At 36.3% G+C, this 13,943-nt stretch overlaps 1 protein-coding gene across 1 annotated transcript in view; it reads left to right on the top strand.

Moving 5' to 3' along the window:
* Positions 1-13,943, top strand: part of Tap42 (immunoglobulin binding protein Tap42) — a 113,906-nt gene that overhangs the window by 98,155 nt on the left and 1,808 nt on the right. Inside the window, exon 8 of the mRNA XM_090402948.1 lies at positions 1,457-1,593. Within this exon, the coding sequence (XP_090259074.1) occupies positions 1,457-1,593 (137 nt within the window). The remainder of the gene's footprint in view (positions 1-1,456; positions 1,594-13,943) is intronic.

Here is a 13,943-nt window from a genome sequence, read left to right on the forward strand (position 1 = left end):
GGGAAGCTAATAGGTATATATTTTTTTACCCTTAAATGAGTACAGGAATGATACTTTGCGACAATGAATAAATGAAGAATGTAAAATACTGGAAATTTCACACTTTTCTGCTAATTCCAGAAGTTTTGAATACGAGGTTAATTGCTCTCAATTATACAAATAGCAGGTTGGTTTTGCTTATACTTAAAGCAACATATGAATGAAATGAGAATATAATTTCTTGTATATATAATATCTGTAATATATACCATTCATTCAATAATAAAACTCACTTTATGGGACCAACTGCTTTTATTATTTTTTTTTTTCAGAATTTTTTCCAAAACTAGAGACCTGAAAGAGATAGGGGAAGTACAGGTTACTTTCTTATGCTCCCACCATGAGTTATTTTCTGATTCTCTCTCTCATCTTGTCAAAATATATATATCTATTTTTTTTTTTTTTTACCTGATAATGCCAGCCTAGTTGGCCAAGTGATGAGCATATCTGCTTTCCAGCCAAAAGGCTGTGGGTTTGAATCCTGCCATTGGCATGAATGTCTGTGAAAATCTATTGGTTGGTGGAGACAGAGTTGTAGAGTAGGTGCCCACCCTTGATGAGTCTAGGGACTCCCTGGAGGTGTTATGTAATTGGTTGGTGGAGACAGAGTTGTAGAGTAGGTGCCCACCCTTGATGAGTCTAGGGACTCCCTGGAGGTGTTATGTAATAATAATAATGTTAAAGTTCAGAACTTTCGAATCTGATTTCCAAAACCGACAATATAGTTTTGTATCAAAGTTTGGTATAAAACTCTAACAAAATTGTAAGGACTGCAGGAATAGTTTGTTATAATGGATAATGTCAGCCTGGTTGACCGAGTGGTTAGCGTATCTGCTCTCCAACCGACAGGTCATGGGTTCAAGTCCCACTGTGGGCATGGATGTTTACGAATGTCTTTAGATGAGAGATGAATTTCATTGTTCAGTGCGAGACCACCACCCCACTTACTGGGTCTCTAGAGTAGGATTTCTTAAAAAAAAAAATAAATAAATAAAATAAAAACTACAAAAAATATATATGAAAATAGAAAAAAAAATCCTTAGCCTACCCATAGTACAAATGTAATATAGATTCACAAATAAACCTTTCGTGGGTGGAAGCCACATAAACAAAAATGAATAAAGAATAAATTATGTGACTTTTGAGTATTATAGTAAGTTTATTTTTGCCATTTGTTATAATGAGTTGACTATATTGCATATCACAAACTCAGCTGACAGTAATTCCCATTGATGTATTTTTCACGTTTTGGCTTTCAGCAGAATGGAATGTATGAATTGAAGCAGTATGAGGGCTTCTTTTACTATATTGTTTTATGTTTGTGAAACATTAAATGTTGAATTTATATCCTGATTATTGAAAATATTCAAATTTTTGCATAAATAAGCACTAAATAATGTACTGACTAATTTTGTAGGAAGAGTCTTCTGAGTATGGCAATGGATCCAGAGGCAGCAGCCAAAGAAAAAGAAAAAAGGGAAGAAGATAAAGAAAAGAAAGACGATGATGAAGATGCAATAAAGAACGCAAGAGAATGGGATGAATGGAAAGATGGTAATAATTCACTCCCTTCCATAATTTTTGATTCAAAATAGAGAGCAATTATAAGACTGGAATTTTATTTCTTTTAATGAAACACATACTATAAAGCTTATCTTTAAAAACAATTTCCTTTTGTTTCCTTTAGAAAAAAATAAGGATGTGAAATTTTCCACATGGTAGCTATGTTTTCTAGCTGCATGGAGTGGAGAAAAATATCTATAGAACATATTTCTGAACCTTAGGATGCTCGGAATGTTCATGAATGATGCTCTCCTTTGGGGGGGGGGGGATTATAATTCAGTCTTTCATACTTGAAAGAAAAGTAGAATTTGAACATATGTCACTTTGCTGCTTTGACTCTTTTTAAGTTTGCTATAGCAAATTTATAAAGAATAAAAATTCTTTGCTAGAGTGAATTGTCACAGGGAAGTTTAGGAGGAGTGCTACCATAGTTCACTCGGTACTGATGATGTCCTTTAGTCGGAAAGACCTGGGTTTGAATCCCATCTGGAACACGAAGAACCTTCATAAGGGCTTTTTAAAGCAAAAGGTGAGTTAGCTGGTGGCAGGGTTTTTCATCCTGCAAACCAGCCAGAAGAATACACAGAATTTATAAAAAATAGCAAATAGGATTTAACCATCCTGTTATGAGTAATAAATAGGTTACTTGGTTGTGACAGGGGCCATTGAGCCTAACACAAAAAGGGGGGGGGGAATGAGATGAGAGGTTTAGGAGTAGGAGGGTCTGTCTCTTATTGGCTTCTGGTAATGTGCTATCCACTAAATAGCTGTTAACTTTTATTTTCTCTCCTCCTGATGTAAGAAAGGTTATTGCATGTCCTTGACTTGCTATTACTCCTTATCTGAATTTTGGCCCTTGATCACCATAGTGGGAAAAAAGAAAGGAAAGCAGAAGCCAAATTAGAGGTAGGCCAAACCCTGGAAGTATCTATTTAAATGGCTAATTAATTTTTGTTTAGATTTTTTTTTTACTACTCTGGTGTGACTGTAGGAATCACCATGATTTTTATAATAGTGAATAACAACCTGGTATTAAATCCATTAAAGATGTTTTGCACTTCAACTCAATAACTTATAAATACATAAATAGTAGCTCCTGGCAGCATGCTTGAGCTGTAGGCTATACTTCATAACCTCTTAAGACAAGAAGATGTTATCTCCTATCCTCACGATTTAGAGAAATCTCTCATAAAGCCACCAGTAAATTGTGCATCCTTGACACACACACACACACACACACACACACACACACACACACACACGCATGATTGTTAAACCGAAGACGCATATATATTTGCAGTCTACTTTTCTAACCTTTGTACAGCTCTATCCATTGCATGTTTTAAAAAGTGCTAATGGTTGGGGTTATTATTACTTCATTTAACTCTTCAAGTAAGACAGCTACTAAAAATTAAATGATCCCAATAATAATAGCCTCTACACAAACACACACAAATTGTACTTAATGAACTTTGGAACTAATATGAACCTTCATATATCCCACTATTATGTTGTATTATATAATACTGGGAGAGGTGAAACATAACATATTCACATCCTCCCCACACACACAAAAAAAAAAAATAATGGAGGGTATTAAAAGGTTAGCTCTTGATCACCTGGGACCTCACTAGTATTGAATCTACAATTCTAGATCCCCAGCAGATCTCAGTACATGTTGTGGAAATATTTACAGCAACCTTTGTTATCCAGAGATTTTCAGTGGAAAATGAATTAATTTGTCTGATACAGGTTTTTCTCCCCCCCCCCCCCATCTTGCTAAACAAATCAGCTTGAAAACACTAAATTTGACATACTATGCAGGGCACATTCAAAAGCAAGATCCATAATCAGTAATCTCTTTGGTGCTCTTCAGTGGAGCAAGGATAACCTTGTCAACCAGTGTGCTGTTAAAATGCAGTCCAGTCATATTTCTCACAAGAAATATCTCGCATCGTCTCCCATTATTTTTTCTAATACCCTGATTTCTAGACAAGATCAGATTGACTGATGACTTTCACCTCTTGGCATAAACACATCTCAGCCACTGCTTCTTCAGCTTCCAAAAAAAGCTAAGTGTGCTTTTACACATCATCAAGTTTGCTGTTTTGCACCTATACAACTGCCAACACAGTTTGGGAATGGTGCATTGAATTCCTCCCTATAAATTCTTGATATGATTCAGAAGAGGACATTCCTATTAATTGTTGATTCTCTTTCATGGGTGTTGTTTTTACCTTATGATTTTTTTATACCCATTTTCATGTTCTTTCTGCTGAACTAGTAAATATCCATGTACCATCCAGCTTCAAACACTTAAGCATCTTACCTTCTTGCTCCTCTTTCATTCCATTTATCTCTGTTCTGGAACAGGTCTCCCTTCACTCTGTATTCAGACTCTGCCATTCAAAAAAACACATTGACTGATTCATTTTTATTCCCCATCCCCACAACGTCTTTGCGTTGATAACTTTTTTTTACCCACACAAAGTGCTATAGATTCTGCAAATTTCCATGTGGGGTTAATAAAACATAATATACTCATCTGATGGTCTAAGTTATCATTCCAATCAGAGCCAAATAGCTAGGTACCTTGGTTTTTTCATAAAATTGATAATGATATGGCAGTGGATTCTCTCTCTGTAGTGTGTGTGTGAAAGATTTTTTTTTTTGATAGAAAATTGCCCCACTAATGAAAAATTCAAATCTGCAAATGTCTTTCCTTAAGAGGAAAAAAAAACATACATGTGTAAAGCTAAAACATTACTACATCTCATGCCAGAGAAGTATTCCTTCCTTGCGAACTTTATGGTAAAATTTGTTAAAAACTTCTAAAGCATCACTAAAGGCAACTCTGTTGTAGCAACCAAATACATTGAACACTGCATATATAAACTGAAAATCTAGCCATGCTCCTTTCCTACCTCACACCCAATAGAATCAAATTTATCATAGAAGATGAAAAGTCACCTCTCCCTGGATGCTTCAATATAAAAATCAACCATATCATATTGTCCACAGAACAGAGAAACAGAGTCAGTTTTTCTGAGAATACTGGTTTCAAGCAAACCAATCACATGTTCCACACTTTTTCATTAGCCAATAGTCACTGTTTAGTTATATATTTTAAATATGATTTTGTCACATTCAGTTCATGTTTTTGTTGGCTAGTTTTCTGTGATTACTATCTTTCATCACTCTCTATCAGACCAGAGAATTGGAAAAACATTTGACTGAACTTAGACAATATAAGAAAAAGGATCAGAACAAGAACAGGCAAGAAAGTACCGAACTTGGTAATCATAATATTAATAACAATATAGTAAGTTAGTTAAAATCTAAGAAACAAGAGGTGATATGGTATGGCGACTCAATCTTAAAATTTGCGCTTGCCGAGGGAGTCGCCACGTTAGTTTCCTAGGGGCGAAAATTAAAAATATGACAAATGTAATAAATAAAAAAGTAAAAGAGATGGTAGTTCTGGTAGGTACTAATAATTTAAGTAGTGACAAATATAGTATAAGAGAAGATATGAAAGGTCTGTTGGAAGGAGCGAGAAAGAAATCAGAGAGAGTAAAACTCGTAGGATTGCTACCCAGATATGACAGTGATAGCAAATGATTTCACGCACATGCTGTGTAAAAGAAAGAAATGGATGCAAGTTTTTAGATGTGTGGAGTATATTTGATGGCGGAAAAGACTTATATAAGAAGCATGGCCTGCACTTGAATTCATTTAGCATCAAGAGCTTGGAGAAATTACTTCTTTGCATGAGACCTAATGCAGAGAGTCAGGGAAACTAGATCATCAAGAGAGGAATAGGGAAAAATCTGTGTGAAAGTTCAGCTATGGTATGCCAGCATGATGAAGATATGAATGTCTTCAAACATGGTTATGTACGTGGTGAAAAAACATGCTTTGGTCAGACCTTTTAAGTATGTCTGGGGAGGGAAAAGAGATAATTATAAGAATAGACTAGGTGGTAATTTATATGTCTATACACAAATGCCAAGAGCATTAGAAACAAAGGAAATGAATTCGTTACATTATTGAAGATGATGTGGCCTAAGATTGTTGGCATTAGTGAAACCTGACTATCAGAATCAGATATGGTAAGTGGGATTGAGTGTAATCGGTATACTACTTTTAGGAATGACAGAAGAGATAGAAGATGAGCAGGAGTACTACTAATGATATCAAATGACTTAAGTCTAGTTAGGATAGAAAACAATGATGGTAACAATGTCCCGTGTAGAATGAAATATATGGTGGGTGTTGCTACAGACCTGGCAGCTCAGTTGCAAGGGACAAAGAAATGCATCACCAATTTATCCTTATGGATGACTTTAATTTTACAGACATTGATTGGGTAGAAGAGAAATCTCATAATAAGAAAGAAGAGGAATTTATTGAATTGTTGCAAGTCAACTTTTTTTAGCTTTCTTCTTTCTCATGTGAAAGAAGGAACTCTAGGTCAAAGAGTGTTGTATTTGCTCATAGCATCAGAAGGGGTCTCTGTTAAGAATATGGCTATTTTACCACTAATTAGAGATCGTGATCATGCTCTGCTTTTTTGGGAAGTATCTAATTATATTGATGCTCTGATTAGAACAGGTTATATGCTGAACTACAAAGCTGAAAATTATGATCAACTTGGGAGAATGCTATCTTTGGTCCCATGTTATCAGTATCTGAATGCATAGTGTTCAAAGAATAAATAGGTTAGGAGTAAAATAGATATGCAACCTTATTAAGCAAGAGATCTACAAGAAGAAGATGATGTGGAAAGAATATTGTTAGAATAAGAGTGAGAGGAGTTATGAAATACAGTGGTGCCTGAGGCTAACAACGGCCTCAGATAACAACATACTTGGCTAACGACAAGTGGCTATAAGAAAAAAATATCTTAGTTAACGACACAGGCTTTCGTTAACGACTCTCGATTATGTGAACCTCTATCTGATCGCACTCAGCCACGGGAAGACATTGTTGAATAGAGAACAGCCACGCAGCATAGCTGTGAAGCTCAGATATGTTTGACCCATCATAGCCAGCTGTTTACGTTTTCCATTTATTGTTTCTTTTCTTGTAGTAGCATACTGTGCTTTATTTTAAAATTTGTGGTTATAAATGCGTTTTATGATGAAAATGAGTATTTAAGCATTTATTTTTTGTGTGTTGGTTCATATAGACAATAAATCGGTGGGTGCATGTCACTGTTCATTCGTCATCAAAAGACAAAATCAAATCTTATCTGTATAATAATCGTTGTATCTGTAAGCTGCTAATCAGTGTATGTTACGGTAAGTACTGTATCTAATATCGTCATCTTGCAAGCGAAATGCACTAAGTCAAAAATTGCAGATTTCTAATTTAACTGTTAATTTTTATTGCAAAAAGTTTTTTTTTTGAACTTTTACTTTTATTTTCAGGTGACGATATGTTCTTTGTATTCCTTGTCTTAGTGTTGTACAATTTGTAATAATACCGTATTTTGCATATTTTTTTTTATAGAGTGAATTTTTTTACCATGTGACAAAATGGGTCCCAAAAAGAAAGCTAGTGAGGGGAAAAAAAAAAAAACAGAAAAATTTTCTCTATTGAACAGAAGAAAGAAATAATAGCAAAACATCATGAAGGTGTGAAAGTTATGCAGCTAGCTAGAATATATGAAACCAGTCATTCTACAATATCAACTAATTGACTAAGAAAGAAGAACTTGTGGTAGCAAAGGGAACTTCAAGTTTGAATGTCAGAGGGCTTCTTTTTGTGCAAATGGAAAATCTATTACTAATTTGAAATCAAAGAAAGAGAAATGGCAGGTGATACTACATCTCAAAATGCAATCTGTCAGAAAGCTAAACAGATTTATCAAGATTTGAAAAAGAAGACTTTGGGATCAAGTTCTGAGGTAGATGATGATTTCAAAAAGGTAGCAGAGGTTGGTTTGACAACTTAAAAAAAAGAACAGGAATTCATAGTGTAGTCAGATACTGAGAGGCAGCTAGTGCTGACAAAGCAGCAGCAGATAAATTTGTCAATAGCTTTACAAGAATTATAGAAGAAGGAGAATACCTACCTCAACAAGTCTTCAATTGTGATGAGACTGGGTTATTTTGGAAGAAAATTCCTAACAGGACATTTGTCACAAAAGAAGAAAAAACACTTCCTGGGCATAAACCAATGAATGATAGGTTAACATTGCTTTTAGCAGCAAATGCAAGTGGAGACTGCAAGGTAAGACCAATGTTAATCTACCACTCAGAGAATCCCCGAGCATTCAAAAAGTTCCATGTCTCTAAATCCAATCTCGGTGTTTTGTGGAAGTCTAACAGCAAAGCCTGGATCACAAGAATAGAATTTAAAGAATGGATTCGCGAAGTGTTTGGACCAACTGTCAAAGCCTATCTTGAGCAAAACAATCTGCCTCTAAAAGCTATTTTAACCTTGGATAACGTATGCCCGTTGGCCATCCAACGGGCATACAAGAAGAGCTACCAGAGGAATTAGATTTTATCAAGGTGATTTTTCTTCCTCCCAAGACTACATCTCTGATTCAACCTATGGATCAGCTGATAATTGCAAATTTTAAAAAACTTTACACAAGGGCACTATTTACAAGATGCTTTGAAACGTGTGAGGCTACCAATATAACCTTAAGAAAATTTTGGAAGGAAGAATTCAACATTGTCATAGCAATTAGGCTAATTGTAAAGGCTTGGCAAGAAGTAACAATGAAATGTCTCAAAGCAGCATGGAGGAAACTGTGTCCTTCCTTTAGTAATGAAGAAACTTCAGATGAAGGACACAAATTGGTAAAGGATATTGTGGCAACTGCTCATGATCTTAACTTGGAAGTAGAGGAAGAAGATGTTGAAGAATTATTGGAGATGCATGACTGAGAACTGACTACTGACGAGCTAAAAGAACTTTTCAAACAGCAATGTGAAGAAAAGGAAATTTCATCTGAAGATGAGGATGGAGAGAAAGAACAAATTACGACTGCTGAAATCAAAAATGTTTTGGCAAAGTGGGAGGAAGGTCAAAATGTTGCTATGAAATGGAATCAGAACTGTAGATCTATTTAATGAAAAGTCCATGCAGTTTTTCAGAAACATTTTAAAAAAGAAGCAGAAGTAAACAACCCTAGACATGTTTTTTTACAGGTCCATTTGTCAAAAATGGACCTGTAAAAAACAAGTCCATTTTTGGTTTGTTGTTGGTTTTTCCTGGTTTTAAAATAGGCATAATTTTTGTCCTCTTAAACTCTTTTGGAAGTCTACTAGTCTGGAGGCTGTCAGAGAAAAAGCAAGCCAACCACTGTCGAGCTTTTTGGCCTGTCTGCAACAGGAATTGGAGCCTTGCTTGGTTTCATATCCATTAGAGCAGTGTTAATATTTTCAAGAGTGAAGGGCCATGAATATAGAGGGTCTGATGGTCTGTTATTTTTCAAATATGCAAGTTCTCTTTTTATTTGAAGAGTGTGTTGTTTGTCCTTGGTGGTATATCTTGACAATATGTGATGCATATTGGTTAGGAGAAATAGCTGCTTGTTCCTGGACAGTCAGGGTGCCACTACCTAGTTTTTTTAGAAGGCTCCATGCTTTTCTACTGGAATGCCAAAAATCAAGTCTTTCTACTGTTTCAGTCCATTTCTTCTGTCGGTTGGTGTCAAGGCTGTGAACGAGTTCATCTGCAATTTCAGGATCGCCACACTCTAGATATTCTTGATACAGTTTATTACTATTCATCCCATCCAGGGATATACTCCTTCCAGAAGCCTCTTGGTATGGTTTTCTTACCTACAGCTAAGACAGCTCTCATGAATCTCTTGTAATTATTGCTTGTTGGAGGGATCCAACGGACATATTTGTCAAGAAAGGCAGCAAATGTATCCCAGTCTGCTTTCTGGAAGTTCCAACGGGGATGTTGGATGGATCCGATAAGGGGTACCTGCAGACCTACCTCTAATATAATTGGTCTATGTTGGCTTCTGGGAAAGTTGGAGAGAACTCTTCTCGATGTAGGTAACGGTTGTCCACTGTTGTCTTGAGTGATGAAGCAGAGGTCGGGGTTGTACTCCCTGTTCCAAGCTGCTGACCTGAAGGAAGATCTATCTTTTGCATCGAAAATTAGGTTCATGTTGTGAATTTCTGCCCATTCAATCAAAGTCTCTCCGCATTCATTGTTGGAAGCATATTTCCATAGCATGTGGTGGCTGTTAAAGTCGCCTATATGCATCGCAGGGTGGCTGGTAGAACTTGTGGAGGCCACAAGAGGGCAGGGGGTTTATACACGTTGGTAATGGTTATGTTCCCATTCATAGTTATCAGATGCATGCCACCGACAATGCCGTTTGTAACTAGGCGGAAATCTTCTAGGGTATTACGTACATAAGTGGCAAGGCCATGTGCATGATGGTAAGTGGCTCCAATGATAATGTAACCAGGAATTCGGCCCCTGCGGTGGAGCTGATCCTCATCCTTACAGTGAGTCTCTTGAATAAGAACAATGTCATCATTATTGTCATATCAAATCTTTGAGAGGTGTCCACATTTTGCTCTACATATACCCTCAATGTTAATTTGGCAAATTCGAACCATAGGTCCAATATTCCTAGTCATCTTGTCCTTAAGAGAGCTAATTCATGTGTTTGAGTTCATGTGTGCTGTAACCAGGAGATTGAGAAGATAGTCTGGTTGCCAGGTCGCTCTAGCTCTTTAGCATTATCCAGAATGCACCATGAGGAGGTGAGCTAGGATTGCACCCCATTATTCATTATCTAGATCACATTATGAAGGAAAGTGGTATTAAACATGATATCAGAATTGGAGATGTTAATGTCAGCTCTTTGCTTTATGCGGATGATGTTCTTACTTCTAAATAAATCCGCTACAAATTTGCAAGATTCCCTGACTAAATTGAATAACTGTTGTAATAGATATGGTATGAAGGTCAGCATTAAAAAGACAAAAGGTAGAATTGTTGAAAATGTCAACTGTGTTGTGAACGGGGAACCTGTGGAACAAGAAACATTTCAGCTACTTAGGCATGATTTTTAGTGAAGATGGTAAATTAAATATGGAAATAGACAACAGAATCAACAAAGCTGGTATGGTAGGAAATCAATTGAATAAATTCATATGGAATAAGAGAAATTAGTTGGAACACTAAATTAGCTATATACAAGACAGTGTTCAAACCAGTTTTAACTTATGGATCTGAGAGCTGGGTCAGAAGTAAAACACTTGACCAAAAGACTAGAGACCACAGATATGAGAATCCTGAGAAAGATTAGAGGGGTGAACAGATGGCATCAATGGCAATATCATATTAAAAATGAGGATATTAGGAAAGAACTTGACATTGTTAGTAGAGCTAATCTGTGGTATGGTCATTTAAGCAGAATGGGCGAGGAAAGATTGGCAAAACAAGTGTTCTCTGTGAGGTTGGCGGGAGTGCCTTAGACAACAGAAATATAAGATCTGATAATGTTGGAGTCTTGACAAGTAACAGACTGATTTGGAGGAAAATTGTAGATAGGAAGTTAGTAATGATGTAAATTTTTCATGTAGTACTATCATATCCTGTACACCCCTTGAGGGTACATGTCAGGAATTTGATGATGAGTATAAATACAGTATTTGGATTTGTCTATAGATGGACTGATTTCTATAAAATACAACATGACCCATCAAGAAAGAGCAGCATTTACTTCAGGAGTTTCTTAGAAACTAGTCATTGTAGCATTCACAGATGAAGAGATTTATCAAAGAAAATGTAGTAAAATTCAAGCTGGAGATATTCGTATTGCTCCTGTAGCAAAGATAGTAAAGTAGAAATTAGTCCAGAAGCTTCCCCTGCAGTTAAGGAACATGAAAACAGTATTGTTACAGAAAATAAAAAAGGAAATATATCAGAAATGACAGCAGGATTTTTAGAACAGTTCTAAAAATCCTGCTGTCATTTCTGACAATTATTGTTGGTCCGAGGCACTTGGTGATCATGATGTTAGGTTTACAGTACTTTCTGTATCTGGGAAATTTGTGAAAGTTGACATTGAGCACATGTATTGGAAAATGGCTTAGTGTGGTAGATGGTGATTTAGTGTCGAAGGCTCCACCTGGACTCTGGTATAAAAACCAATGTGTATGTGAGCTTAGAAAAAAGTCCAAGAGAGAGAGAGAGAGATGGGATGCATTGTTGGAAGAAAACTTGAAATAGAGCTCACGTTATGAAGAATTGGGTAATTCACAAAGTAAAATTGAAAAGCTTATTTTTTCTCCCAGAAACTCGGGTTTTTCATCCCGCATACAGACAAATTGGCCCTTCAGAACACACGCAATTTACAGCCAAAAAATACTAGTTGTGGTAGTGGTTGGAAGTGGGCGGTAGATGGCGTTGATTCGTAGTAGAGGTTCGGTGTAGTAGGTGTCCTCCCGCGATGAGTCTTCGGACTCCTTGGAGGTGTCACGAATAATAATAATAATAATGAAAAAACTTTGAAAACCAATAGCACAAGAAATTGTAAATAAGGTGCAGTAATACACTATCTACCAATAATTGTCCAGACATTCCTGTTATTTGAAGTTATGGAACTTTCCAGGTTTGTTAATAACATAAAAACCAATGTACACGTTGTACGGCAACATGATATGAACTCAGTGGCTTTGAGAGGTGTCATCTTGGGCTGTCACATTGGTGGCATGTCCATACCTGCCATTACTGCTCAACTGGAGCATCCAAAATCAAAGGTTGGTAATATGATCAACAAATGGAGACATTCTGGCATCACTAGTGCAGGAAAACATCTAGGGCAGCCACCACAAATAACTGGAACACTATCACGGATGGTCTGTGCCAGCTACAATTGGCACAGACCATCTGTGATGAGTTCCAGAGTGCAATTAACATCATGGTGAGCACTAATATCATATGAAAAGAACTCCATTTACTGGGTTTCCACAGAAGAGCAGCAGTACACAAGCCGAACATCACATAATGAACAAGGTGGCTCATCTGGCCTGGTGCAAAAAGCATGTGAACTGGACAATTGATCAATGGAAAATGGTAGTCTGGAGTGATGAATTAAGGTTCACCTGTTTCCAGCCTGATGAATGCTTGTTTCCACAGTGTGTTGTGCCCAAAGTAAAGTTTGGTGGTGGAGGAGTAATGGTGTGGGATGCATTCAGCTGGTTTGGAGTGGGATCATTGGCCATTGTCTGTGGTTCCATGAAGGCAGCTCAGCTGATATCCAGAATATCAACCTTGATATTCTGGATAATCAGGTGCTTCCTATACTGTAGAGTTTAAATGACTGCTCTGATCTATTTAGCATCCTGACCTCAACCCCCCTCCCCATCAAACACCTGTGGGATGAATTGGAGTGGTGATTGAGGTTCACTGCAGCACATCCTTGATCTTTCACTGAAGTTAATACTGCTTTGATGGAGTAATGGAGACAAATTCCACCTAATGTGTGCTGCACATTGGTGGAAATCCTCCTTCAAAGGGTGCAGGAGATGATCAAATATTGGATGAACATGTCTGATATTAGGGTTTGCCTGCTGGTATCAATTGTAAATTGCTAAAGTGTCTGGACAATTATTGGTAGATAGTGTATGTTCAATAATTGAATTGTATAGTTGACTCTCTATAGCAGGTATTGTTGTAAACTTACCTAACAGACAACCCCCCCCCCCCCACCACCACCACCAAAAAAAAAATTCTTGACTGAAGTTCTACTATAATAATGCTGTTCTAAAGAAAATTCATTATTGCAAATAATTTTCTATAACAAGCCATTCCTGTGGTTCCTGCAACATCTGTATATTGTGTCAGCTGAGAATGCCATGTATCTCCAAAATGGTAAAACAAGTAAAACTAAAGCACTTTTTTCAAAATGCAGTGCGCTACCTCATACAAAATTACAAGTTGGTGTATAAAAATGCTATTGTTCTTTATATATTCTATAGTATACACTAAATACAGTATTTTAGCTGTATTTATCTTTCTTACAGAACTATTTCAAAATTTTAATTACTACAATCCTTTGATGCTACCTGAACTGAATTTTATATATACTTTTTTTTTTTTTTTTTTTTTGTGGCTCAGTGCAAACAATAATTTATTCTGATAATAAAGATTTTGGGATTTAAACCAGCCAAATACTTGAAATAATTGAAATTTATGGCTGATGTAATTTACATTCAGTAATCAATTGTTTAAATTTAGAATCTGTTGTAACTGTTAAAAATTAATATTTTTTGCTATCCAGTAATGACTTATACCAAAAATACAGGCTTAGAAGCACCTAGACATTAGTTGAATATTAATATTTA

Source organism: Typopeltis vanoorti, chromosome 13 (assembly GCF_054136105.1).
Source record: "Typopeltis vanoorti isolate ZY-2024b chromosome 13, IOZ_Tvanoo_1.0, whole genome shotgun sequence".
In the NCBI taxonomy this organism is placed as follows: domain Eukaryota; kingdom Metazoa; phylum Arthropoda; class Arachnida; order Uropygi; family Thelyphonidae; genus Typopeltis; species Typopeltis vanoorti.